Here is a 24,533-nt window from a genome sequence, read left to right on the forward strand (position 1 = left end):
CTACCCTGAATGGCAACTGAACCGGTAGCCAGTGTGGTCACAGCCCAGCCCATAACTTGAATAGCCCTGAACAGTGCTAGAAGGGCGAGCATGTCTCTTCAGATAACTCTCTTGGGGAATAAGCGCAAACCCTCTAGAATTCTTCCAGAAAGTTCACCATAAGAAACTTTGCCTGCAATACTCCCTTCACAAGGGAGTAACTTCCATCTTCCTTGTCAACACTGTAGTAGAGGGCAGCATTTGACTGAAGCTACCAGGTGTGTTTCTAAGGATACCATGAACCCTACAGTGCCCATACTCCATCAATACCAAAGGATTCATGGATAGTGCGGTGCCACTCAGCACAAGCCAGTCTAACAGGGGCTGCCCAGATCCCCACTCTCCCACCCTGGTTTCCTCAGGGGTGGAACACACAGTATGCAGTGGACCAGTTTTCACACTGGTGAGTTCTTTGGCGTTTTGGGGGGTAAGGCTGATGCTTCAGCAGCCCATCTGCCACAGCCGGGCACCCCCCTTCCCCACCAGCATGGTGCCTGGGGTACAGGGCCACGGGACATCGCGGGAACCCGGGCACCCGTCGCCTTGGGGCTCCACCAACCAGCCCCACGGCCTACCACCGGCCCTAACTAACAGCCCAACGCTAACCCTAACCCTCGCACAAGGAAGGGCTGCTACCGCCTCGTTCCCCGGCCCGGGGGCAGCGCCCAGCCGAGCACTCACCACCGACCGCCGGGGCGGCTCCCGGGTGGGTTCGGGCGATACCCCCTGCTCCCGCCCCGCCTCGCCTCAGGGGACGCCCGACCCGCGGCCCTCAGCACGGCGGGGGACCAGCGGCCCGGCCCGAGGGGTGAGGGGGCCGCGGCCTAGGCCCGGCGGACCCCCCCGCTCTGCCTCGTCCTCTCCCGCCCTTGGGCCGCTCCCGTTCCCCGTCCCCTCGCCCGAGGCCCGCCGGGGCAGCAGCGGGATCCGCCCGTCCCTCACTCACATCTGGTACTCGTCGATCGCCTCCACCAGCTGCCCCCAGGAGTCGAAGTCTGTGCCCTTCCTGAAGCTGGCGCCCCAGCGCTGCAGGAGGCTCCGGGCCGCCTCCGACATAGCCCCAGCACTAGGGCACCATGCTCACCCCGGGCCGGGGCACCGCGCCGGGCAGCCGCTCCCGCCAGCCCCGCGCCCGCCGGCGGCCCTGCCCAGCCCAGCCCGGCCCGGCCCTGCCCAGCCGCCGCGACAACCAAACGCGGCGAGCGCCGCCCAGCGAGGGAGGTTGCGCCGCCCGCGCCATCGCTACCGAGGAGCAGCGGCTTCCGCCTCGGTACGTGTCATGGCGGCTGTCACATGGCTCCTCCGCAGGGAGCCCGCCCTCAGCTGAGGCCCGGCGGCGGGGACCGGACGAGAACCGCCTCGCTGCTCCCGTGAGCTCTCCGCCGCTCCCGGCCGTGCCGCCGCGGGGGTCCTGCTCCCTTCTCCCCGGTAAGCAGCGCTGCAGGCAGGTCACCCGTTCGGGAGGGTGTCGCTGCAGCTTCCGCCTCTGTCTGTGGTGCTGAGGGGACCCTACCGGGGCTGTGGGGCCTGGCTGCGCCTCTGTCGGCTGTCCCGGGTCAGACCCCGCCGCGGGGCTGACGGCGGTGAACCGGGGACACCCGGCTAGGAGTGGGGGTAACCGGCAAGATCGGTGCGGTCGGGCCGGGACGATGCCATCGGCTGTGTGCTAGCGCTGCCTGCGGCGGGTGCGTGACGCCGGGCAGGGCCGGAGGTGGCGGCTGGCCCGTCGCTGAGGTCTCGGTGCCTGGTCGGGGCTCGGGGGGCCGGGCGGGCTCGGTCAGTGTGTGCCGCTGGCCCGCGGCGTGCGGCTGAAGCGGGTTGGACACGGAGGAGCTCCTGTCAGTGTGGCGGCACCGCTCCGCTCTGCAGGCCGCTGCGCAGGTGTGTGGGGATGTGGTGAGGGGCGCCGGTACGGTAAGGGAGTCACCTGCCGGGTCAGGAACACCCGGCCGGTGGGAGGAGGTCGCTGCTTGGCTCGGTTTTGTTAGCAGAGCTACGAAGCGTTTGGTAGCGATGGAGGAAGATTCGGGGAGGATCGTGAGGTGATGGAGGGAGCACGGGGTCTGTGGTCCACGGTCCTGCTCGGAGGAGCATCACCTCTGAGGTCAGGGCCTTATCCCATGAGGTCGTCAAAGCCCTTGAGAATGGAGAGACCACACCAGCTCTTTGGGCAGGTTGTTCTTCGGTTTCGCTGTCCTCACGGTGAAGTTTCTCTGTCTATCCAGCACGGACCTCAATGTGCACCCATTATCCTCTGACATCCTCCCGCCGTTGAAAGCTCATAGGAATGCTGATGTTGTGTGTTTGCTGACATCGAGGTGAAAAATAAAAAGATGGTGTGTTTTAGCTGTACTCTGTCAAACTTCTAGGTCTGTTACATGTATGTCAGTGCATCCATGTTTACAGCAAGGGTTAGCATGTAATTGCACTTTCATCAATACCAGTGGTGCCAATAAGGCTACTAATCGTATCAGTAAGGCTACTAATGGATTGATCAGAGACAACAGAATTATCTCAGTGAATGGAAATTATATGGGAAATATTCAGCCTTATGCAGGAGGCAACAAATGCGGGGGGGGGGGGGGGGGGGGAAGTAGGAAAGTTTGCAGTAATACAGAGTAAAGGAGTTTACAGCTTTTTGCCCAACTTAAAATAGTTACCTCAGAAAACGAAGAGGGAATTTCAAGGGAGTGACATTCTGGAATTAAGCACATGGATGATGCAGACAAGGTATATGGAAACTCAGTGTTTCTAATGGGAAAGATAAATATAATTGCTTCTGTGTGATTATATACAACTTTTCAAATTATTTTCTTTTATTACTGTTTACATTTGGAATATATTTTTGTGAGCCAAGGAGCATGGCATATTACATATCATTACAGCATCTCAGCTGTTCTTGTTCATTTCTATCCGCACTTTAGATTTGGCATCAAACAACACAACAGAAGGAAAATGACCCACTGGTTTCACCGCAACCCTCTGAAGGCTACAGCTCCTGTTTCATTTAATTTTTATGGGGTAGCCACCACTCCAGCTGCAGCAAAGGTTTGCAAGTAAGTGTGCTTGTGGTTAACTTCATGCTGTCTCTCAGTTTGGGGGGCATTCTTAAAAGTAATGGTTACTCTTCAATTTTTGTTCTGAAGATGATGAGAAATGTGTAGGCTGTGAGACAAGTGTTTGGTTACAAAGAATGAATTATCCAGTTTTCAAGTCTCTGAGTGTGTGGCAAGGCCTATTATAATAATGCGGAGGCGAAAGAGTGAACATTTCATTGTCTTTCTGATGACTGTGCATTCTTCTGCAAAACGTTACTTAAAGTCATTTCTATAAGTGAATAAGGCATGAATGTTCTATTGTAGATACGAATAGAATGAAAAGAGATCTCAGCTTATTTGGTAGATCTGTGCTTATCTCTTCAGATGGTCATCCCATTCTAATGTTGAAGAATGTTTCTGCTTGTTACTTCCCTTCCCCTGCACCCGAGATCTCAGTAGATAAAGGCATAGTTATTTTACTTTAGATTAATAATAAGTACTGATTATCCATTGCTGTCTGTCCAAGAAGGTGGTGGTATACATGGATAGGTACATTCTTAATAGTACATTTTTGGGTAGAATTTCTTAGAGATCTTTGTATTGTGTTTCTTACCCTCCATATAGTGATCTGAGGTTATCTCGATCCCGACTGTTGGAGCTGTTCACAGACTCAAGTTGTAATCCAGAGATGATGAAGAATGCAACTGACCTGTACTTCTCACTCTTGCAAGGTAGGAACATTAATTAGCAATACTGCTAATACATCAAGAGGTGTAGAGTTTGAGTTTAATGACACTTCTCAGAATGTGTATTGTGCTAATCTTCCATAAAGAAGCTTTGCACTTCTCAGGAAGGAGAGTATCTTCATGGGTCCGTAAGCTTGATACCAGTCATGGGTACTTTCTGTGAGTTCCAGTGTTCTTTGTGACCCTGCCAGTACTAAGTGTTGGCAGTTCTATCCTCTTGCTTTTAACCTCTTTGTGCTTCCTGCTGGAGGAGAAAATATTTAGGAGTCACTCTTTGATGTAAACTTCACTCTTTGATGTAAACTTCTGGTTTGTCTATGCTGGATAATAGACTTGTTGTGAGCTTCTGCTGCTTATCTTAGGTGTATATATAGGTGCTCGTTAGAACAGTAGCTACAGTATCAGTAGATGATCACCTATGATGATGCATTCCCTCGAGACCTTCCTCCTGCCAGTATTTTGATAACTCTCTCTTAGCAGTCAGGTGCTCAGGCAAGATTTTTAGGACTGAGTTGTCAGGAATCAGCTGATTCATGGAAACTGTGATCCTTCAGTCTGTGGGAAGTGAAGTAGCTCATGTTGGTTTAGTTCCCTCAGCCACTGGGATGATGTAAAACAGTGTGACATAAAGGTAAAATAGCAGTCCATGTTGCTGCAGAGAAGATTTGGAGAGTTTCTTTAGGAAAGCATCACTCTTGATCGCTAAAACCTGCTGCATGTGAAAGGAGCAAGTATTTTCTGAGTTTATAAATGTGTCAGCACCTAGAGCTATAGCTCAAATAGCTGCTGTTGCAAGTCTTGAGTTCTTGGGGTCTGTAAGACCTGATCAGATCAAGGCCAGACTTACTCTTCCCTGAAAAATTCCTTGGGCCTGCATGTGTTAGGATTTGAACATCTGATGGCATAAACTTCAGTCCACCGACTGCTGCTTTCTGAGCTGCTGGATGTAAAGGACTAATTTCCTGTAGCCCTGGAGACAAAAAAGAATAATGAGTAGGTAAGTCGTAAGCCCTTTTCCTGTTGACCAGGCAGCTCTTCCTGGAATTTCCCAATAGCCACTATGGTGTCAGGGAGTCACTTACTCACCTTGAGCAGTCTCAGTCATCCTGTACCTGGGTCAGCCCAACTCCCAACTAGTTACCATAGAGGACATGCAGACACCTGCAAGGTTTGCCTTGAGCAGTCAGGACTCACAGTGTTGAGTTGGAGACCTGCTGGGCAAGGAGTTTCTTGTAGCTAGTTAGGGTTTTTTGCACATCTTGTTCTGAAGATACTGAGGAATAAAAGCCTCAGCAAGTAACAGGTTTTTGAGCAGTACAGCAAGAAACACTGTTTTACCTATATCTGTGTTCTCATTGATCCCTATTCCTGTATTACTTGTTTCTGTTTCTTACCTTGACATTGCCTGTTGGTACATTTTTTTAATCCTACAGGTTTTATCCTTTCACTGGATGACTCTTCCCAAGAATGCAAGTTGAGATATATTCAGAACTTCAAGTGGACAGACACGCTGCAAGGACAAGTTCCAAGGTATATACACTGTTATGATTACAGGATATGCATCTGTTTTCTTTTGGTCTATTATGTGTATGCACATGTGTGAAGGAAGACTTAGAAGTGTAGCAAAATGTAGAAGTGTAGCAAAGTAGTTTTCAGAATCTTGTTGCTGTGTGGTTTTGATAGTTGCTGTACTGTATTAGGTGCTCTGAAGCATGTGCTACCTTTATGTAAAGGTGTGACCATAGAATCATAGAATTGGATGGGTTGGAAGGGACCTTAAGATCACATGGTTCCAACCCTTCTAGTGGATGCTTTCCACTAGACCAGGTTGCTCCAAACCCCGCCCAACCTGGCCTTGAACACTGCCAGGGATGGGGCAGCCACAGCTTCTCTGGGCACCCTGTGCCAGTGCCTCACCACCCTCACAGGGAAGCATTTCTTCTTTAGATTTAACCTAAATCTCCCCTGTTTAAGTTTAAACCCATTACCCATTGTCCTGATTACTAGAGTCCCTGACGAAGTCCTCTCCAGCATCACTGTAGGCCCCAAATGCATGATAATAATAAAATAAAGATTTTTGTGATAAGTGATTGTGATAGAAGGGTCTGTTGTGTTTCAGTTGATCTACAAACTATATCTGCAGTTAGCTAGAGCAGTACAAAAAACAACCTTAAGAGTATTAGTGAATTGTATATGATAACACAGATTACTACAGTTTAAAATTTACATTTGGCTCTATTGCCTGACCATTATCTGCTGAGTTTTTTGAAGTACATTGCTGAAGATCTCATTTTGTTCTTGTCCTCTGAAGCTCACAGTGCATGTGCTCCTGGTACAAACAAACAGAGCTTCTGTTTTAAGTAGGGATACAGATCTATAACCTCCTGGATGATTCAGTTCACGCTTGCTATTGTAGGCAAGTGTGTTGTATAACCACAGTTTCAAATTTGTCAAGCTTTATCTAGAATAAATGCTCAACTTCCTCAAAGCTTTTATTCCCTTTGGAAGACAATCTGTTGATGAGGGCTCTCTCCTGGTTTTCTCATCGCCATACGCACTTGTCCTTGTGCCAGCATGATTCTTCCCACTCCCACACCTTTCTTTTTAAAGTTTACTAGTTCCTAAGCTATCCTGAGCTTGTGATTGGAAGTTCACTCTTTCCACAGACCATGTTTTTAGCTTCTGAAACTCCCTGCTATTTGCACATGCTGTTCAACTGCAGTTACATAAATACTTGCAATAACATTCATTCGAGGGAGACGTAATAGACTCTGACTTATTAACTCAGGAGCTACAAGTTTAAAGGAGACATTCCAGAGCAAGGCTTTCCACAAAATGTGCAATTTAAGGAAAAAAAATCATGGAAAAATGTCAGCCACACCCAAAGCTAAACAACTCTCAAGTTACTGTTTTAAAGTAAAAGCTCCCAAATGGGAAGGGGAGGCATCTGAATGTGGGAGATTGAGTTCTTAAAGGGAATAAGTAAAAACTGAAGTCCCTTTTAGGCAGTTCAGCAAGTGGGAAACTGTTGACTTCTTAAGTGAAAAGTGTTGTATGGAGAGAAACATTGATTTATGTTTGTGTGATCTGTCAACAGAGAGAGCTTGTTGGAACAAAATGGAAAGCATTTAATTGTTTGGGGGGTGTTGTCTGTCTGTAGTGCCCAGCAGGATGCAGTGTTTGAACTGGTTTCCATGGGATTTAATGTGGCTCTGTGGTACACAAAATATGCATCAAGACTCGCTGGAAAAGAAGAGTAAGTGTTTTTCTTTTCTTAGTAATTCCATTGCAGCAATATTCCACCCCAAAAATTAGCAGGTTCTGAGTTCTGACTGTTATAGTGCAAGTCTCTCTGAGACAGTAGGAGTTCGAGGAGGCAGATGGACTTCATTCATGTGCTGTAATGTCCAAGTGCACTTCTGTCCCTTCTTGCGTCTATGACAAAGTGACTGTGGTATAGAGAAAGTGTCAGTTCTGAATAAACCCTTCATCGGTCCTGCTCTGAGTGTCCAGTTACAAAATAAGGATTCTCAGAATTACAGCTCTGCTGACTTTTAGCCCTACAGAGTTCTAAAGCTTTTGCCTTTTAACACTTGAGGTTACCTTTAACTTGAAAGACATTAGAAGGTCTTTCATTTCTTTTTTCAAGTGAGTTCTATTTGATTATTTAATGATTGAACACTGTAAAAAAACTTCTTTACCATGAGGGTAGCACAGCAGCAGGACAGGTTACTTGGAGAGTCAGTGGGCTCTCCATTTGTCAGGGATTCATCTAGACAAAGCCATAACTGACCTGATCTACTGTTGTCTGTAGCTCTCCAAAAGTGAGAGGTGGGACTAAATGACACCTAGAGGTCCTTTCTAACCAAGATTTCATCCATTTATTCTGTATTCTTAGTATAACAGAAGATGAAGCAAAAGACGTTCACAGAAGCCTGAAGATAGCAGCTGGGATCTTTAAACACTTGAAGGTAGAAAAACTGTCTTTGCTGTCTATTCTGTAAGTTGTTTCCAAGTACTTGACTTTATCTTAGAAAAGCATTTGCTCTTCTGACAGGGTTACAGAATAAACAAATACCCCAGACTGTCTGAATGATGCAAGAAATAAAAGGCATGCTGTGCAACCACTCAATCCTTGCTACTCTTTCCCAGTGGCAGTGGAAGAGTAATGCCCGATAGCACATGCACAGTGCAGCCAACTGTCTTGGGACCTTCACTCAGTGTCGCATCCATGCAGGAATAAGGGACTTGCTTTGCATTGGCAGCTGTGGTATTAAGTCCAAACTAACTTTGGGACTTGCTTTGTCCTTAGGAAAGTCACGTTCCAAAACTGATTACACCTGTAGAAAAGGGAAGAGATTTAGAAGCTCGACTTATTGACTCATACATCATCCAGTGCCAAGCTGAAGCTCAAGAAGGTATCTTCAAATCTGCGTTTGTTTGGGTTGGGAAATAACAGTCTTTGTGGGTTACTTTGGTGTCTCATGAAGTCTGCTTGGCAGCAATGCCTGGTTTTAACTCTCCTGAGGTACTGTGGTTTAGTGGGGTGAGTTGCTTTTAAAGAAACTTCAGTTACAATTATAGGAGGAAACTGCCAAAAATCAGTCTGATATTACACATGTAACCAGTTTGGAAGAACTTGTGTGTGACATTCCTTCCCTCTTCGTTTTTCCTTTCCTTCAGTTTCTTCACCACCATGCTTGCCTAATGTAAATTCCCAGTCCCTTTAAAAAAATACTTGCAGCTTGTTTACTATGCAGTCTTCAGACTAACTTTCCTCCAGCTTTTCTATGAATTTCGAAACATTCTATCCAAGAAACAATCTGTCTTTATTCTGCAGTTTGCTTGACTGCACAATACTTGTTCTCTGCTCATGCAGGGGGTTTAAAACACTAAATACCTCTGCTCTGATGTGACATCTTGAATTAAACTTAAATACTGTGCGGTGAAATTTCTTTTTTCAGTGACAATTGCTCGGGCTATTGAACTGAAACATAATCCAGGATTAATAGCTGCTCTTGCTTATGAAACAGCTAACTTCTACCAAAAAGCTGGTGAGTGTCTTGTTTTGTATCCTTAGTGACCTGGTTTATGCATTCTTGCCAGCAGACATACTTTACCCGCCCATCAGTTGTGATACGAGCACTGTTTCTCAGTGGACACATGCTTTGTGTATTTAGCTTCTATTTAGCCCATTTAAGGCTTCAGTTATCAGTGTAACAGATATATCTTGATAAAGCCTTTTGGTTTTGGGGAATCCTTTTCTGTAGCCACTGGCAGGAAATGTTAGTGAGGGGAAACAGAAGACAGAGTAATGTCTTGAGGATATACAATAGCTGCAAACAAGAGGCTTGATGTAAACGGAGTGTGTTTCAGCTACCTTTGGGCAGCACATGATGATGCAGACTGTAAAGCGTGCGTAATGCAGGTTAATTATGTACATACTTCCAGGTGACTGAGCTATCTGTGGCTTTACTGAGGCAAGTCGGAACAATGCAGAAATATGGGAGTCAATATAAGAGATGGAATATTGTAGCATATGTAGGCTTTTATAAGTCACTACTTGAAATTGACCTAGGAACAAGCTTTGAAGTGCTGCCTAAAAATACTTAGCAGAATTAGCCTTCCAAACTTAGTGGATGGCAGTTTCAGGGATTCCAGGGACAACTGCATGATAGCTCAATAAACTGCATGGTTTTGGTTTTTCTTACAGTTTCTCTGTGTTTTTGCAGAAGTAATTTATGTCACATGTTGCTAGCATCTTTAAAGTTAAGATCTGTTGCTGAGTTTAAGAATTCTGGTCTTTGGGGGGGTGTGTGATTTTTCGTTTTGGAAATGTCTTAAAGAATAACTTGACATATGTGTTATAGATCAAACATTATCCAGTTTGGATGCTACCTATGCAGGAAAATGGAGGAAGTACTTAAACTTGAAGAACAGTTTCTATATGGCCTATGTAAGTACTTTGCTTGACAGCTGTCACAGCTTTTAATGTTGTCCTAAGGACAAGATAGGGAATGGGGGCTTAAGTGTTGCCTTGACTTTCTTTCTGTGCTGTGAAAGGAGATGGGCAGTGTTGACAGTGTTTGAAGTGGTTTGTGGAACCAAGTGAAGTTACTGCAATGTGGAATTAATTTTGATCCCATATTGTTAAGTGAAGCAGTTCAGGTTGAGTGTAATACTGCTGTTCCGTTGTCTGCGTCACAATCTAACTGATCATCTTTTTGAATTCCCTGAATGAAACTGCGTTAAGCAATGTTAGGTACCATTCCAAGCGCTGACCCTTTGAGAGTGACTGATCTCTTAGCAAGTGCAGTGCCTCTCTTGGGATCATCAGCTGCTCAGTTTGCTGTTTATTTCTTGTTGCCTGCCACAACCTGTAACTGGCTCTTTCACACTGTAATAAAGGCCCAAACTAAGCTAACACAGTTGTCTTTCTCTTACATAGCTGAACCTGTAGCTCAAAGCTGCTTGCCTTAAGTTTGAGAGGTGAGGGAGGCTCAATGCTGTGGTACTTTTTTGGTCTTTGTGATATGGGCAATGGTAGATTTAGGTACCACTTGCAATACTGTGAGAACAGAGTAATGAAAGCAAGGAATGCAAGGTAGGCATTAGTTCATGGGATTGTTCCTTTACCTATGGTATTTAGTATTTTAAATTCAACAATTCCTGATAATGGAAAAGAGGCAGTTCAGTTCTCACTGGAATACAGTACTATATTCAAGTGTAAGTGTAAAGGAATGGGACTTTTGGGGCTGGAAAAGTTATTTGGACTATGGCAAAGTATCTCAAGCAGCAGAATGCTTCATCGCTTCTGCATCAGTGATATTTGTTGCAGGTTTGTTTTTTAACTGTTCAGGTTGTTTTTAATCTTTGCTTTGTAAACTTGACTGGGGTTCATCCTCTTTCTGTGGTGGGGCTTGATAGAACCATAGAATCAACTAGGTTGGAAATACCTTTAAGATCATCAAGTCCAACCATTACACCAGGATTGTGGTGCACATTGATACAATAAGAAAGGTTTGAACTAGACCGTATACTAGTGCTTTTGGTAAAACAGCTCAAAGACTCTCATCTAGACTTGACACAGCTTGCTCCATCCCTTCCTCATGGTGTTTATGTTGAATGCATTGTTCAGTGAATGCTGCTTTTATTTGCAATCCTGACTTGTCAGCTGTTTGCAAGGAATGGCAGCTTCAAAGAGCTGCAACTCTGAAGTAAAGAAGAGCAGAGGTGAATCGGTGCAGGAAGTGCCCTGTGGTGCTGGTAATGATTTTGTCCTCTCCCATTAGGCTTATTGTTACCATGGTCAAACTCTACTGGCAAGTGATAAATGCGGGGAAGCAATCAGATCTCTGCAGGAATCAGAGAAATGTAAGTGTGATTGAGACTGGATTATAGGGTCTAATGATGACATGCCTAGTTTATTTTGCTGTATCATGTTTATTTTGGTCTCCTATAAACTTAAGGTTTTTATCTGTCACCTGATGAAAATCCAGCACGATTTTGAATGGAGACAAATGTATTCTTTCCTGTATCTTACCAAAGACTGTCGTTCGTAACAGTGCTCCAGAAAATATCATCTTCACTTCTCAGCCTGTTAGAGACTGGCTTTGAGCTACCTGCAGTGCAGTGTGAGAATCACTTGTCTGGTATTGATGGATGTTAAATTACTGCAGCCTTTTCTGCTGTGGAGGTTGCTCTGTCTTGCATTAAATAGTAAATCTAGATCATGATTGTTTGATTTTAAACAGGTTTCAGTAACTTACTTCCTTTCTATTTCTTTAAAAGGTAGATTAAGGGAAGTTAGCAGTAGCTCAGTGTTTCTTCAAAGCTATTGCTACCCCAGCAGTCTGCTCTGCATAACTTTACCATGTTGTATAAAAAATGCTCAAATCATCACATGAGAAACCTTTAATATTAATTTTAAAAATAAAGAATTTATTAGAAGCAGTTAAGTTGGATTACTTTCGGTAAACCAAATACTGTGTTTTTTACTGTGCCTGTTATTCACAGAAGAGTGTTTTCTTGCCCACTCCATATTAAGTGCTGTTTATTCTGGGGCATCACCTGTGTGTGGACACCTTCATTCCCTCTCTTTTTGCCTACCGTGTGGCACAGTTCTTGGGCTTATTGTTGCATTTTGCCTTGTGTGGAAGAATGCTTTCCTGCATCTTCCTCCCCAAAAAGCTAGCTCTTGTTTTTTCCTGTTCCTGGTCACTTTTTGGATGCAGTAAATCTCAGCTGAAAGTGCTGCCTTTGAGCTAGTTTATTTTCATTTCTAAGAAGCAAAAAGCCTAAATGGATTCTGGTATCTCCTAAAACTGAAGCATTGTAGATCAGAACCCTGATTTAATAGAGTCATGTAAATGATTTTTGTTACATTTCTTGCAAAGTTTTTGCCAAGGCTGAAGCATTGTGCAAAGAATATGGAGAAACCAAAGGGCCCGGGACTACTGCCAAACCTTCTGGACATCTCTTCTTTAGGAAGTTGGGAAGTTTGATTAAGAACACACTAGAAAAATGCCAGAGAGAGAATGGGTTCATGTAAGTAATTTATGGTTTGGTGCAGTGCTCTGTATGAGCTGTTATTACCTCATTTGCCTTTATTTCAAGATAGGATGGTAAATTTTACTCTCCAGTTCTTACATTCCTTTAGGGCATGGCATGTAACTTAAAGCAGATTTGCTATGGGTCTGTGTTGTCACCTTCTGTGTTCTGTGCCAGTTCAGCAGGGCAGGTTGGACTGACATGGAGAGGTTAAGTGGTTTTCTTCCTTCATTCCTCAGTGGCTTTGTTTCATTTCCTTCTACACCAGAGAGAGTCCTGCAGAGGTTGTTGTGTTGCTCTAATGTTCTCTTCCCAACTGCTGGGACCTAGTAAGCAAAAGAGGACAGAAGGGAAATGGAGAAGAGACTTAGCTGCTTCTGCTTTGCTACAGGGAAGCAAACACATGCTTTCAGTGAAGAACATGCTTTAGGGTGCTAGGAGCTTTACTAGGCTAAGTATAATTAATATTGTGAATAGGGCTTTCTGTTAGTTAATACCCCTTCCAAAAAGAGTTTGGAAGCAGTTTAAAACAGCAAGATTAGCTTGGCTTTAGAATTCTTTTGCTCATTTCTTTCTCCCTTCCCCTCCTCTTGTGATTTAGGATTCCATAATAGTTTTGTTATTTCCCTTGTTATGGTATTTAAAGACCTGCATAATAGAGAAATTGACTAAACAAAAATAATTGTTAAGTACATGAAGCTGAATTTTATACCCCCATTCAGGCTTCATGTTGTTCCAAGTCTTTGTGGGTGTTGCTGTTATGCACTGTGGCACATTAAGGCTGATTGAGGAAAAGAACCATCCTCTTCATCTTCCTTGGGAAGTATTTTAAATCCTCCTTTTAACATTCAGCTGGGCAGGCTGCTGGGATATCAGGTCTAGGTTGTGCTTTGCCTCGAAAGGTTGGACCAGATGATCCTTGAGGTCCCTTCCAACCTGGTGTTATATGACTCTATGTTTTTTAAGGTCTTTTGGAACAAAAGGTGCTTTTCTCATCAAAATGCTGGGAATAATGGTTATCAAGTAGCGAAAAAAAACATGTGGTTATGAGGGGATGAACAATACCAAGAAGGAATTGCCTTTGTTCTTCTGAATCTCTCTGACAGAATGCATGTTGGACAGTACCTTAATAAAGAAAGAGAGCAGCAGTGAGGGTCACTGAAAAAACACAGATTGTTCTTCTTTAGAACTGCAAACAAGGCTTGCAGAGATGGTGCGCTGTGTTTTAACTGTATTGCTGTGTTCTATGACAGCTATTTTCAGAAGGTGCCAGCAGAGGCTCCCCAGCTAGAGCTGAAAGCAAACTATGGCTTAGTAGAGCCTGTTCCTTTTGAATTCCCTGCCTTGAACGCACACTGGACTCCTGACACACTCGCGGCATTTGATCTCACCAAGAGGCCAAAGGATGACGCTGTAAGATAATCTCATGTGCTGTTTTCTTGTTACCTTTATTCTGTGTCTAGTACAGAGTTACTGATTTACTTTTCTGCAACATTCCCCAGCTAAGGGTATAGACACAAGGCTACCACCTGAGCTCACATTTTCACTGTGCCAGGAGACAAGTCAGTTAATTTCTGCTACACTGTCAGCATCTGGAAATGAGGAGTCATTGTTTTCTAAGTCCTGAATAAGAGGAAGTTCTTAAAGGTGTATAAGATGCTGGAATGTTACGGGAGTGAGTCCTATAGAAGGTTCTGTTTTAGAAAAGGATTCATTCAAGGATGCTGAAACAGAGAATATGTGTCTTTTTCGAGGCTTGCTCAAAGCCTTCAGCCTCGAAAATAGAGGCAGCTATTAAATTAGAATATGTAAAGTTAGCTGTGCATAAATACTGTGCAGGCACAGTGGTTTGTACTTGTGGTATTTAGGGCTTTTTCTTCTTGCTTGCAGGCTAAACCAAAACCAGATGAAGAAGTAAAACCTCTGAAGGAACCAGATATAAAGCCTCAAAAAGACAGTGGATGCCAGATTTCTTAAGTGCCATAAGTGCTATGAATTCACTTTGAAGCTGTATTAATGGGACTCTGGGGCTTTAGTTCTGATCTCCCTTTTTCTGATCCTTCTTTTTTAATTTAGAAGACTAATTTAATTTACTTTTGTTAGTGTGCATCTATCTTGCTTGAGAATGTGGTGGATTTCTAGGAGTTTATTTTTATCTGACATATTTTTGGGTTTAGTGGGATATCATGGAATGAATGGGCTTAAATGTTCCTATTGTGCCTCTAGAGAGTTTCTTTTTGTGGGTTTAGTTTCTACCCGCAAATAGCAAAGGAAGTATCATGATTGTAACGCTTGAGGATGTTTCCATTAAATTATATGCTATGTAATGTTAAATTGTGCAAACAAAAGTTTGCATGAACAGTTCTATTTGTCCAGGTTTTGCCATTCAAGCTCATCACCCTGTCGTGTTCAGATTCATCTAATTGGAGTGAGGGAAGAAAATCTGGGTTCGGTTTGTAACACCCCTGTGGTATTTCACAGGACTTAGCCTTAAGTTCTGTGTAAGAGGAGCACAATTTATATTCTGAAATGATTAGTATCTGTTCTTCCCTCTACAGATTAGGGTTCTTGTATCAGAATTTGTAGTAAGGTACTTTAGCTTGTCTGTCCTTAAGTTAAAATCCTTTAATGTCAAAGTGTATATGAAAGTGATGCAGCAAGTAATATGAATGTGCTTAAAAGCAAAGCTCAGTCAAGACTAAGAAAGAAAGTGTTTCGTAGAATTTGCTTCTTCCATTTCTGCCTTCTGTGGAAAATGTGATAACATTCTTTAGTGCTGAGCACTGCAGAACACCCATGTCAACAAAAACACAGCTTTCTGATGTGCTACAAACACAAAAGACTGATGCATGCATTGAAGTGAGACCTTCCAGTCTCTAGGTACCGGTTGTTGCACCTCACTTTACCTGAGAAAGAAACTGAACAGCCTGCAAATGCTCCTGTTTTAACAAAACGTGACGGCATATGCACTTACCATGAACTATACTGTAAACACATTCCTCTCTTGGTGCTGTTTGGATTGGTTCATCTTCCACTGTGATGTAGTTCTGTTTGAAATTCTTTATAGGGCTTAGAGTAAGTTAGCTTTGCAGCCAGGATCGTAGCTCCTTGAAGGCCCATGGAACAAAAGCTTTTGAGGAGGTTAATAGGAAACTCAAAACTCTTCCTGAGATACTGGACCAAACTGCAGAATTTGTTGCTGCAAAAGGCACAGATGCTTAGTGCTGCCTGGCATAAGCGAACCAAATGCAGAACTTATTGTGTCCAGTGATGGATTTTTCTTCCAGCCAGTTTTGCACACAAAATAAGTGTAAAATCAGCTGAATTCCTTTGGAAGAAGTTTCTCTTCTGCAAAGGCTTGGGTGGGCAGAAGATGATGAGTATCAAGAAGAATTTATATCTAAAATTCCTCCATTTCTTCTGATGCTGCACGGGGGCCTGGAATATGGTTTATGAAGACTTTCTCATTTCTGTTCATAACTTCATCCACTGACTTTTTAGTCTTCTTGCATTGTTAAGAGACCAGCTTAGGTTTTGCCAGAATGGAAAGTGGAGCTACTGTGCTTATACAGATTTCAGTTCTGAAAATGTTTAAAGCTGTAGTCATCACCGTTTGCTTAGCCTGCCCCCTTTAAGGCTCAAGATAGAGTTACCTCAGTTTCATAATCGTGATTTTATTGTTGCTCACTGTTTTTCAGATGCTTGTGCATGTTAATGTGTATATGTCTGATCCTGATTAACTTCCTCTATGCAGACTAAGATGCCAGTTTCCCTCCTCCCCTCATTTTCCCTCCCGTCTACTACACATCTAGGTCCTGGGACTCATTTCTAATGAGGCTTTTGCCCATGGGTATAATTCAATATATGAATATCTTAAAACAAAATGATCATGTCTAAATCATTCCCAAACAACTTCTTAGGAAAGGTTAGTTTTATGGACTTGTAAGTCTTTGGACTCTTTTTTGAACCAAGTGGTTTGTTTGAATCAAGTTCATTGTAAATAGTTTGGGGCATAACCAAGTGGATTATGTCAGATTATGGCATTACTTAAGCCTAGCTGTGTAACCTCTTATGCTGTAGCTGTTTCAGTAAATATGATGTAGTAGTTTAAAAATAGACTAATGGAACAAACTAACTCACTTGACATGTGTTGCTTTTCAAGGCAAACTTTGTTTACTTGTAGTTAAAGTCCTATAGCAAACATTGGATAGTTTTGTCCCAAAATAAGAAACTGGAGACAGTTTAGTTTGCAAAGTATAGAGAGCTGTGTGTCAATGAGCAGTTTTCTCTTTGGGTTTTGTTGGTTAGTGGCAAGAGTAATTGTAAATACTATGTAGATTAACTGCCCAATATATTTAGGAATATGGGTGAATAGACTGGGAGTTCCAGCTAATCTGGAAATGTAACAGCCATATTCCTTCTCTTATGATTTCCTTTAGTAATCTTTAAAAATAAGGTACTTTGAATGGTGACTTTTTAATACTCTAATGCTACAAGAGTCTGGTTTTGTGGCCTCTCTCTGGTTTTAGAGGCTCTCATGGCTAAACCTGCAAATCTATTTGGTATAAATAGTCCTTAAAGATTTGTGTCCAATCTGAACTAGGACAAAACTGCAGCTAAATAAATTATGGCGTGCTGGGCCCTCTATTTTGTGCTTTAAAAAATGCAGTGATTGCCTTTTAATCTGCTATAAAACAAACCATTGAGGTCTTTGTAAGTTTTCTATTCAAATACCTTTCTCCATGTATTTAAATATACTTCCTCCTTGTTTCGTGTTCCTGGTTTACAGTAGTTAATCTCCATCCAGCATGTGACACTCCAACAATGGAGGGACTAAATTTGCCCCTTGGATGCTGATGTCTGCCTCCCACTGGATTCAGTAGAGGAGTTTTTGCCTGTCAGCCTAAGGATGACGTTTGGTCACTTCAGTGTTCAGCATGGATATGTGGTGTGTCTGTAATGGTGGTGGTGGTTCATACTATAAGCAAGAAAGCAGATCCCTGTATCTGTGTAGAATATAGACAACTTTGCACTTTAGAGAGTTCTGATCTTGCAGTTTTGGAACGATACAATGTGGTTGTAAATATTCCTTCCTGTCATTTTGATTTTGTTGCATTGATTTCAGTACTGTGCTATTGGTAAGACTTTTTATGGGAAACATTACTAAAATGTACTGTTAATTGTCTGTGTATAGAACAAACTCATGAAGCAGATCTTTAGTATTGGGGGAACATGAGAGGAGGCTGTAGTTCATCTGCCTTCCATGTCAATGCACAGAAATGAAAGTTTTCTGTCTCTGGGGTGATAGATTTCATCCCATCTCTGTGTCTAAACTGTTTCAGCATTAACACAAATCCTGCTCATGCTTATTAATTATCTCTAAAAAAGAAGTAATCTGCCTCTAAAGGTCATTGCCAAATTGTCATAGCAGCATGAGCTGCTTTGGGGTTTCTTCTTTCTTTTTCCTTCTGACTAGCCCAGTTGAGTGAGGAATAAAGCACAGCGAATGTGACTGGCATGGAAGAGCCCCTGCAGTGGGTACCTGTCTCCAGGTTCTGAGTGCAGTATAAAGAAAAGCTTTTCCACAATGACCTCTGCTTTCACTCAGATCTTTCCCTGCTGGTGATGCTCTCAGTTTCAACAATGTCTCATGGTAACTAAGGGGACCCTTGATGTAGGAAGGCCTGCCTCCTTTGGTGCCTTCATGGATTACAACCTTGAAGCCATCCTGTACTCCCAATAATCAGACTTCAGTGGCATCAGCTCCAAGATTGACCACACAGCCTTATTTTATGCAGACAGTCACCATGCAATCTTAAGCTTCATAGTTTGCAGATTTATGTTTAACCACGAGTTTCAGAATACCACTTAAATAAACAATCTCAATGAATCGGGTTTAGTTTCATCATTTAAAATTTAACGTAAAATGGTTTATCTTGAATGTTACTTTCTCCAATTTAATGCAAATTTAATGATTATAGAGTACTTTATCCTTGCAGTATGCCAAAGGAGGATTTAAATGAGGAAGATATGTGAATTGAGTGCATATGGAAGCAGTAGCTACAACGAAGCACTTCAAGTCATGGAGCAGAATGAGAAAAGATGGAATTTCCAAACTTCTGGTTTTTAAAAGTATTTAGGTATGATTTCCTATGCCTGCACAAACTCCTACTGCTTCCACAGCTCTGTGACACTGAGAATGTCTGTATACTCTGTGAAGAGGTTATTTGGGAAGTTACTTGCTGGTCACTTCTCTACACTGCCAGCAGGTGGGAACATAGGATTTGTGGGAAACATCTCTTTCTGTATTCAGATGCTTGGTTGGCTTGTTCCGTTTGTAGTGTAAATACACATAATGTCTTTTAGCCTCTCAAACTTTAGCACAGTTTCTAGCAGAAATAAATAGTCTCTGTTGGACTCTGATGACTGTTTCTTTCTGAAATAAATCTTCCCTCAACAAGGTCCATTGAAAAAAGTTACAGAGGAGGTGTTTCATTCATGCAGGTTGACTTCAGTAGAAGCATCTGTAACTGATTCTGTGATTATCTGTAACTTTTCCTCCTTCCTAGTGATTTAAAGGATTTCAGTTTATACATAGACCTCAGAGAACAATAGTTTGGCTGTCTAAAACTATCTTTTCCTTCATTTTGATCATTCCAAATCATGTTATGGGGATGTGAAGACTGGACAATTTGAGCATAGCATTGGGAATCTGACAATGTCCTGGAGAGCAACTTTCTGACAAATTTTCCTCGCTGGTTTAGAAACTAAAGTGTTTCTAATTCACAGGGATTTTTTCCTGACACCAGGCTCATCCCTTCAACCATGGAGCCAACCAAGCATCTGGGGAGGGTTCATGATTTTAGCATGTAGCTGCTGGGCTGGATTATTGTTTTTCTTTCCTCCATAAAGACGGTAATCTTAGCAGCAGCAGTCTCTGCTGAAACAGATTTACTCTGAAACAGGTTACCAATTCACACAAAGTCACTGGTGTCTCTTGAGAGCTCCTGAAGACCCACAGTTTGCCTCATGTTTGAAAACAGCTGATGAGTTCCTTAGAACACTTCAGACTTAAGGAAGCTGACCAACTCCTTGAAAAAGACCTATCTGTCTTACTGTGGGCTTTTTCTAGTCCCTTGCAGGCTACTTCACTTTCTAAGTGACAGGGAAAAAAAACTAGAATTCCATGCTTTATTGCTTTCTTTATTTTCTTGTGCATTTGAGTAAGAAGTGAAATAACCACCAATGATGCTTATAGCTAACAGCATTGGGATAAAGAGGATGAGTGGACACTTCAAACCAGTTTTATAACTGCCTTTACAGATTGTATGTAGATGTCTGCACATGGCTTGCTTTGGTTTGTGTTTGCAAGTTTTCTGTTGAAGCCATAACAAAATGAGATTTGGCTTTCTGAAGGTGAAAACAGATTCTGAGTAGCGAGTCCTAGACTCATTTGTTATCGGTAGCTTTGGAAAACGCAAGGCTCAGTGTTGTTACCCTGTTGGAGGAAAAGTCTGCAGGGTATTTTCTCTAAACTGTGAGTTCAGGCAGATCAAAGCTGATGGAGAGCTGAGATAAATTGTCTCACACTTCTGTGACTAGCACATTCATGTCATCTGGGCTGATGACGTTGCTCAGATTTCTAACTCAATCACAAAACTTACAGCACTTTTTCCTGAGATTGATGCAAGCTGGCATTCTTGCACTCTTCAGCTGGGGGGGGGGGGGGGGTGGGAACTCCTCTGACAGCACAGGCTTTCTGTCTTAAATGACTTGCCTTTCTAAAACCACAGCAAACCTTATGGTTTTGCCTTAGTTCTCACAGGCAGCTGGTGTATAAACATACACACAGAAAGGAGATTCTCTCGTGCAGCTCAACTATCCACCTCATCAGACATACCTAGCAGTGAGCAATTTAGAAAACCTAGATTAAGTTTTCTATGAAGAACAGCTTGGAGAAGCACAGGGATACCAAATGTGGTCTGTTGGTTGTTTAATAAACAGGTAATGTAGAGGCAGAGCTGTAAAACACACAGGGAAGTTCAGATGAAGACAAGTGGTGGGGTGGCTGTTCATTACTGTTGCAGCATGTGGAATCTTCAGGCAACTGAATGCCAGTTAGAGCAGAGCTACCGACGTCCTGGCAGAGGCCAAAGTGGGATTGACTGGCAGAGAGCCACTGCTGCTGCTGGGGTGGCCTGAGGAGTGTCAGGAGCTTGTGAGATGGGACTGTGCTTTTGAGAGCTGTGGAGTCAGCCTAAGGGTTGTCTTGTCTTCTGCTTGTCTTCTGCTGTGGTGGTGAACATCTGTTTACTGTCAGTTGGCTTATAACGGAAACATGAACCATTTGGGTGAAAAGCTGTCATTCTGGTCTGTGTTTTATAGCATTTAGCGTGATTTGACTGCAGTCTGTCTGGGAGATCTCTTGCAGAGAAGCTCATTTTAGGTAGGTAATGAGTGAGTTACTGTACTTTTTTGGTGTTGATATTTAAGTGGGCACAGGATGTCAGTTCCCAGAATAGCTGTTGCTGACTCCTACTTTCCTGGAAGGTCAGTTCATGATCACAATTTCTTTGTCCTGCACCAGTCAGCATTTCTTCTGTCCAGCCAGCTACTCTTCATCATTTAGGTATCCACTGAACTTCTCAGGGATGTCGCAGGACTCTGGCTAAGGGGGTATCCTTCTTTGTCAGTGTGTTTACGCAGTCACCTTTGTGGCAGCTCCTGTTAATCTTTAAGTTCCTCTCATAAAAGAGGGTTTCAGTTCCCCTGGTCACCCTGCGGCATTACTTGCATATTCAAATTCCTGTTGCCTGGCTCTCAAAGCCAGACTTGTGTCTAATATTCTAGGTGAAGCCTCACTAACAGAGCATGTTGAGTCTTCCCTGTCAGAACCAGACATGCACCTCCTGGTGTCTCCAAGGATCATATCTGTCTGTTAGAGCCATGTAGTGGTCTGTAATCATTTTGCTTCATGCCTCCAATCTTTCTGTCCCAATGAATGACTCACCTTCAGTTTACAGTGTCGATTTTGGTAGCTCCTAGATCTAAGATTGCACTTGCTCTGTTGAATTGCTGCATAATCTTAAGGTCAGGTATTTTGTTTGTGATACCCAGATCCTCTTCTCTGCTGACAGGACTTCCCCAGTTTTTGCCCTTAGCAGGTTAGTCAATACCTTTCCTCCCCCCCCCCCCCCCCCAACTATAATACAGTGCATAACAGAACCAGGACAAAAGCACTCTTGAATTTATAAAGAAAACAATGAAATCCCATAGTATATAGTGAAGTTATGGCCACTGAGGGTCAGCAGAGTTTATATTTTGCTGCAAGTTTATGGTTTCTGGTCAACAGCATGAAGTTGGTCCAGGCAGCAGCCCTCTGGATGGCTGCAGACCAGTAACAGTATGCACCCAGGAACGGTATTGCAGCTTTACAATGGGAAGAGCTGTAACAAGGTACATCGTTTAATCAGGTTATGCTGAAAAGGACATCTTTGTCATTACTTACATGGGGACATCTAGGAGCCCATGCATGCTCTGAGACCAGGAGAGCAACTACCTTTTCATAAAGGTCACTGCCAAGGCCATGGAATACTGGCAAACTCAGACAATCTCTTGCCTTGTGTCCCAGCAGCTGCTCTGTTCCAGGACATTTCCCTTTGGTTTTGAATACCTAGAGCCAGCCTTAGTGTGAGCAAAAGACCAATTTGAAGGCAACAGAAAAACCTGATTATCACACAGGGCAGTAACAACCAGGGTGTAGTATATTAGGTATGTTATGAATTTTGTGCAACTTTCACAGTTAGACCAGCATGGCAGAGAGCACTTGCAGAAGAATCAAAATAGGATGGTTCTAATTGAGAGTGGACCATTTTGTCATGGTAACTGCATCAGCTACCCAGGTAGTGGTTGTAACGTTCCTGAATCCTTTGACTAATAGAGTTTTCTTTATTTCATATAGACTATGCTGTCTATATTTCAAGTTCCTCTCTTACCCTATTGACAAACTATCCTTTTGTCTTTCATGACCTTTTCCTGTACTTGACTGTTGCTATGCCTCCCCTTAGCTTTTCCATCTGTAGACTAAACACCACCACCCCTTTGCATCTTTCTGCCTTAGTCTTAGTCCTTAAGCTATTTACTTATTCTTATTGCTGTCCTCTGGATTTTCTCTCATTTCTCCACATGCTTTTCAAATGCTGTCATGGCCAAAACAGAACAGAAGCCTCCAGCTGGGCCTCACCGAGACAGAGTAGTACAGATCTGCTACCTAAGCAGCTGTTTCCCATCTTGTCTAAGGGCAGATTTCCTTACATCCTGGCAGGGGGGTTGGAACTAGATGATCTTAAGGTCCTTTCCAACCCTAACTATTCTATGATTCTATTTGTTTTACAAAAATTCTTTTGAATTTATTTCTATTTTCTATGATACTCTTAGCTATTTGCAAAAATATATTCACAGCTACATGTATTGCACCAACACATTCACTGATGAAAATACTGAGTATAAATGTCCAAGGCAGAGGCCTGCTCAGTTTTAACCCCTGTGCTGAGGGTGAAATAGTAATTAATTTCCTAATAAGATCAGAGCCATGACTGACCTTTCTGATTTTGAAGAACATGAAGCTACTTGATGTTAATTCCATCCTCTCACATTAAATGTACTTTTTGCTGCCAGTGGTATTAAACATCACATAAACATCACATCTCCATATATAGCATTATGTCAGATGCTTAGGTTAATTTTTGTTTAGTACTGTGTGATGTGTTGATTATAAATAAAAATTATTACATTGCAGTTAGACATCAAAAAGCAACTTATGATGGCAAAATCAGTTAAGCAAAAAAGTATGAATAGCTCCATGAAAGCTTAATTCAGTCCCCTGTCCTTATGCAGCATGACAGGCTTTAATTACAAGGTCATGCACCACTTTTCTAGAGGACTTTACACATGGAATATTTACTCATTCAAGACAGCATGATCTATTTTCAGTGTATTTTATATACCTGTGCAGTCTGTCCTCTTTTATTTGCTGCACAACATGGGAATGTAGTACAGAATAGGGACTTGTTCATCCCCTGGGTTCTTGAGGAGAGCTGATAGATGAGTATTTGAATGCTCTGCAATGTCATTTTTTACAGAATAAAGACGAGTCAAGATTGTCAGCAGACAACTCACTTAGAGTATCCAGCTAGAAACATCATGGGACACTTAGCATGCTACACTGTGGGTAGTGTTTTTATTGTGTGCATCTGTAGTGACTGTGAATGGTCAACACTCCTGCCAAAGGATGGCAAGTGTTTCTTACTCTTCAGACTCCTCATTCACATATTCCAAGCTCTCCATGACTGAGGATGGGGTCCTATAGACAACAGCTTTTCTTGCCCTGCAATCCTGACCAGCTCCACAGGCAGTACTCCGAAGTCCCCTCTCTCCAACTGATAAGAATAGGACTTATAGGTGGAAAATGATACATGAGCACAGTGTATATCATCCCTTTTCAATTATTCAACATCAATAGGGCATTTAATGAAAAAATATAATAAAGAAACCTCCAAAGCACGTGTCCTAACTTTGAACCTGTATATTTGGGTCGTGGGCAAATGTTCAGAGGTACAGCAAAAGCTGAACCAGTGACCAACTCTTTATTTCAAGACTCAAAGGTTCTAGTTCCTCTGTGATTTACAGCAGTGAAGACAACAAAGAACTGTTTTAACATGGACTACAGAAAAAAAGTTATTTTATTCCTATCTATGTTTTCAAGCATTTGGAAGTCTTTTTCTTCCCCACATGGGACAAAATACTTCAGTACTAACAACAGATTATCAGCAATTGAAAATAAAGGTCACTGACACTTATTGGAAACTTTATTAGTGTATTGCAATCAGTGTGACCTACAATCTGTTATGTTAATTAGTAGGCAGCAAGTTGATTTTTCAGCTACATCTGTTAGGGTTTTATGAAAAGCATCTGAGGTTGGACCAGAGTAACTAAAGAGAGAGCATGGTGCACAAGTAGGAGGGTGTAAGGACCGGTGAAGCAGGAAGAACTGGCCAAGGGACAGGAAGTGAGGCCATAAAGAAAAGGGGTCGAAGCAATAACTGCTGCAAGAACATTATCTGAGAAAGCTGAAAGAATTGCGTGGGTTGAGGTTTATTCC

At 42.8% G+C, this 24,533-nt stretch overlaps 2 protein-coding genes across 5 annotated transcripts in view; one reads left to right on the top strand and one right to left on the bottom strand.

The window, feature by feature from the left end:
• The window catches only part of AIDA (axin interactor, dorsalization associated), a 28,634-nt gene extending 27,418 nt beyond the window's left edge, over positions 1-1,216 (bottom strand). For all 3 annotated transcript variants that reach the window (XM_061475491.1, XM_061475490.1, XM_061475489.1), the window contains exon 1: positions 986-1,216. In XM_061475491.1, coding sequence (XP_061331475.1) covers positions 986-1,095 — 110 coding nt within the window. In that variant the 5' untranslated portion in view covers positions 1,096-1,216. The remainder of the gene's footprint in view (positions 1-985) is intronic.
• A 99-nt stretch (positions 1,217-1,315) lies between these two features.
• On the top strand, positions 1,316-18,261 carry BROX (BRO1 domain and CAAX motif containing). Of its 2 annotated transcripts, none has more exons than XM_061475487.1 (13): positions 1,316-1,467; positions 2,964-3,095; positions 3,702-3,808; positions 5,257-5,353; positions 6,984-7,079; positions 7,722-7,794; positions 8,136-8,241; positions 8,788-8,877; positions 9,694-9,779; positions 11,116-11,197; positions 12,220-12,370; positions 13,627-13,786; positions 14,264-18,261. In XM_061475487.1, exons 2-13 carry the CDS (start codon positions 2,995-2,997, stop codon positions 14,348-14,350), a joined length of 1,236 nt encoding a protein of 411 aa, XP_061331471.1. In that variant the 5' UTR covers positions 1,316-1,467; positions 2,964-2,994; the 3' UTR covers positions 14,351-18,261. The 2 variants fall into 2 exon arrangements, with proteins under 2 accessions (XP_061331471.1, XP_061331472.1); XM_061475488.1 differs by lacking the exon at positions 1,316-1,467 and adding an exon at positions 1,822-1,920.
• Positions 18,262-24,533: the final 6,272 nt, after the last annotated feature.

The sequence above is a fragment of the Pezoporus flaviventris genome, unplaced genomic scaffold (genome assembly GCF_033815535.1).
Source record: "Pezoporus flaviventris isolate CSIRO_AGI_PZ_B2104156 unplaced genomic scaffold, CSIRO_AGI_Pfla_v1 ptg000083l, whole genome shotgun sequence".
Taxonomy (NCBI): Eukaryota; Metazoa; Chordata; class Aves; order Psittaciformes; family Psittacidae; genus Pezoporus; species Pezoporus flaviventris.

Bases quoted from the DNA above. Each gene is read 5' to 3' on its own strand.
- BROX (XM_061475487.1), top strand. From the start codon at position 2,995: ATGACCCACTGGTTTCACCGCAACCCTCTGAAGGCTACAGCTCCTGTT. The intron at 3,096-3,701 runs GTAAGTGTGCTT...CCCTCCATATAG, and splicing joins GCTGCAGCAAAGGTTTGCAA to TGATCTGAGGTTATCTCGAT. The intron at 11,198-12,219 runs GTAAGTGTGATT...TTTCTTGCAAAG, and splicing joins TCTGCAGGAATCAGAGAAAT to TTTTTGCCAAGGCTGAAGCA.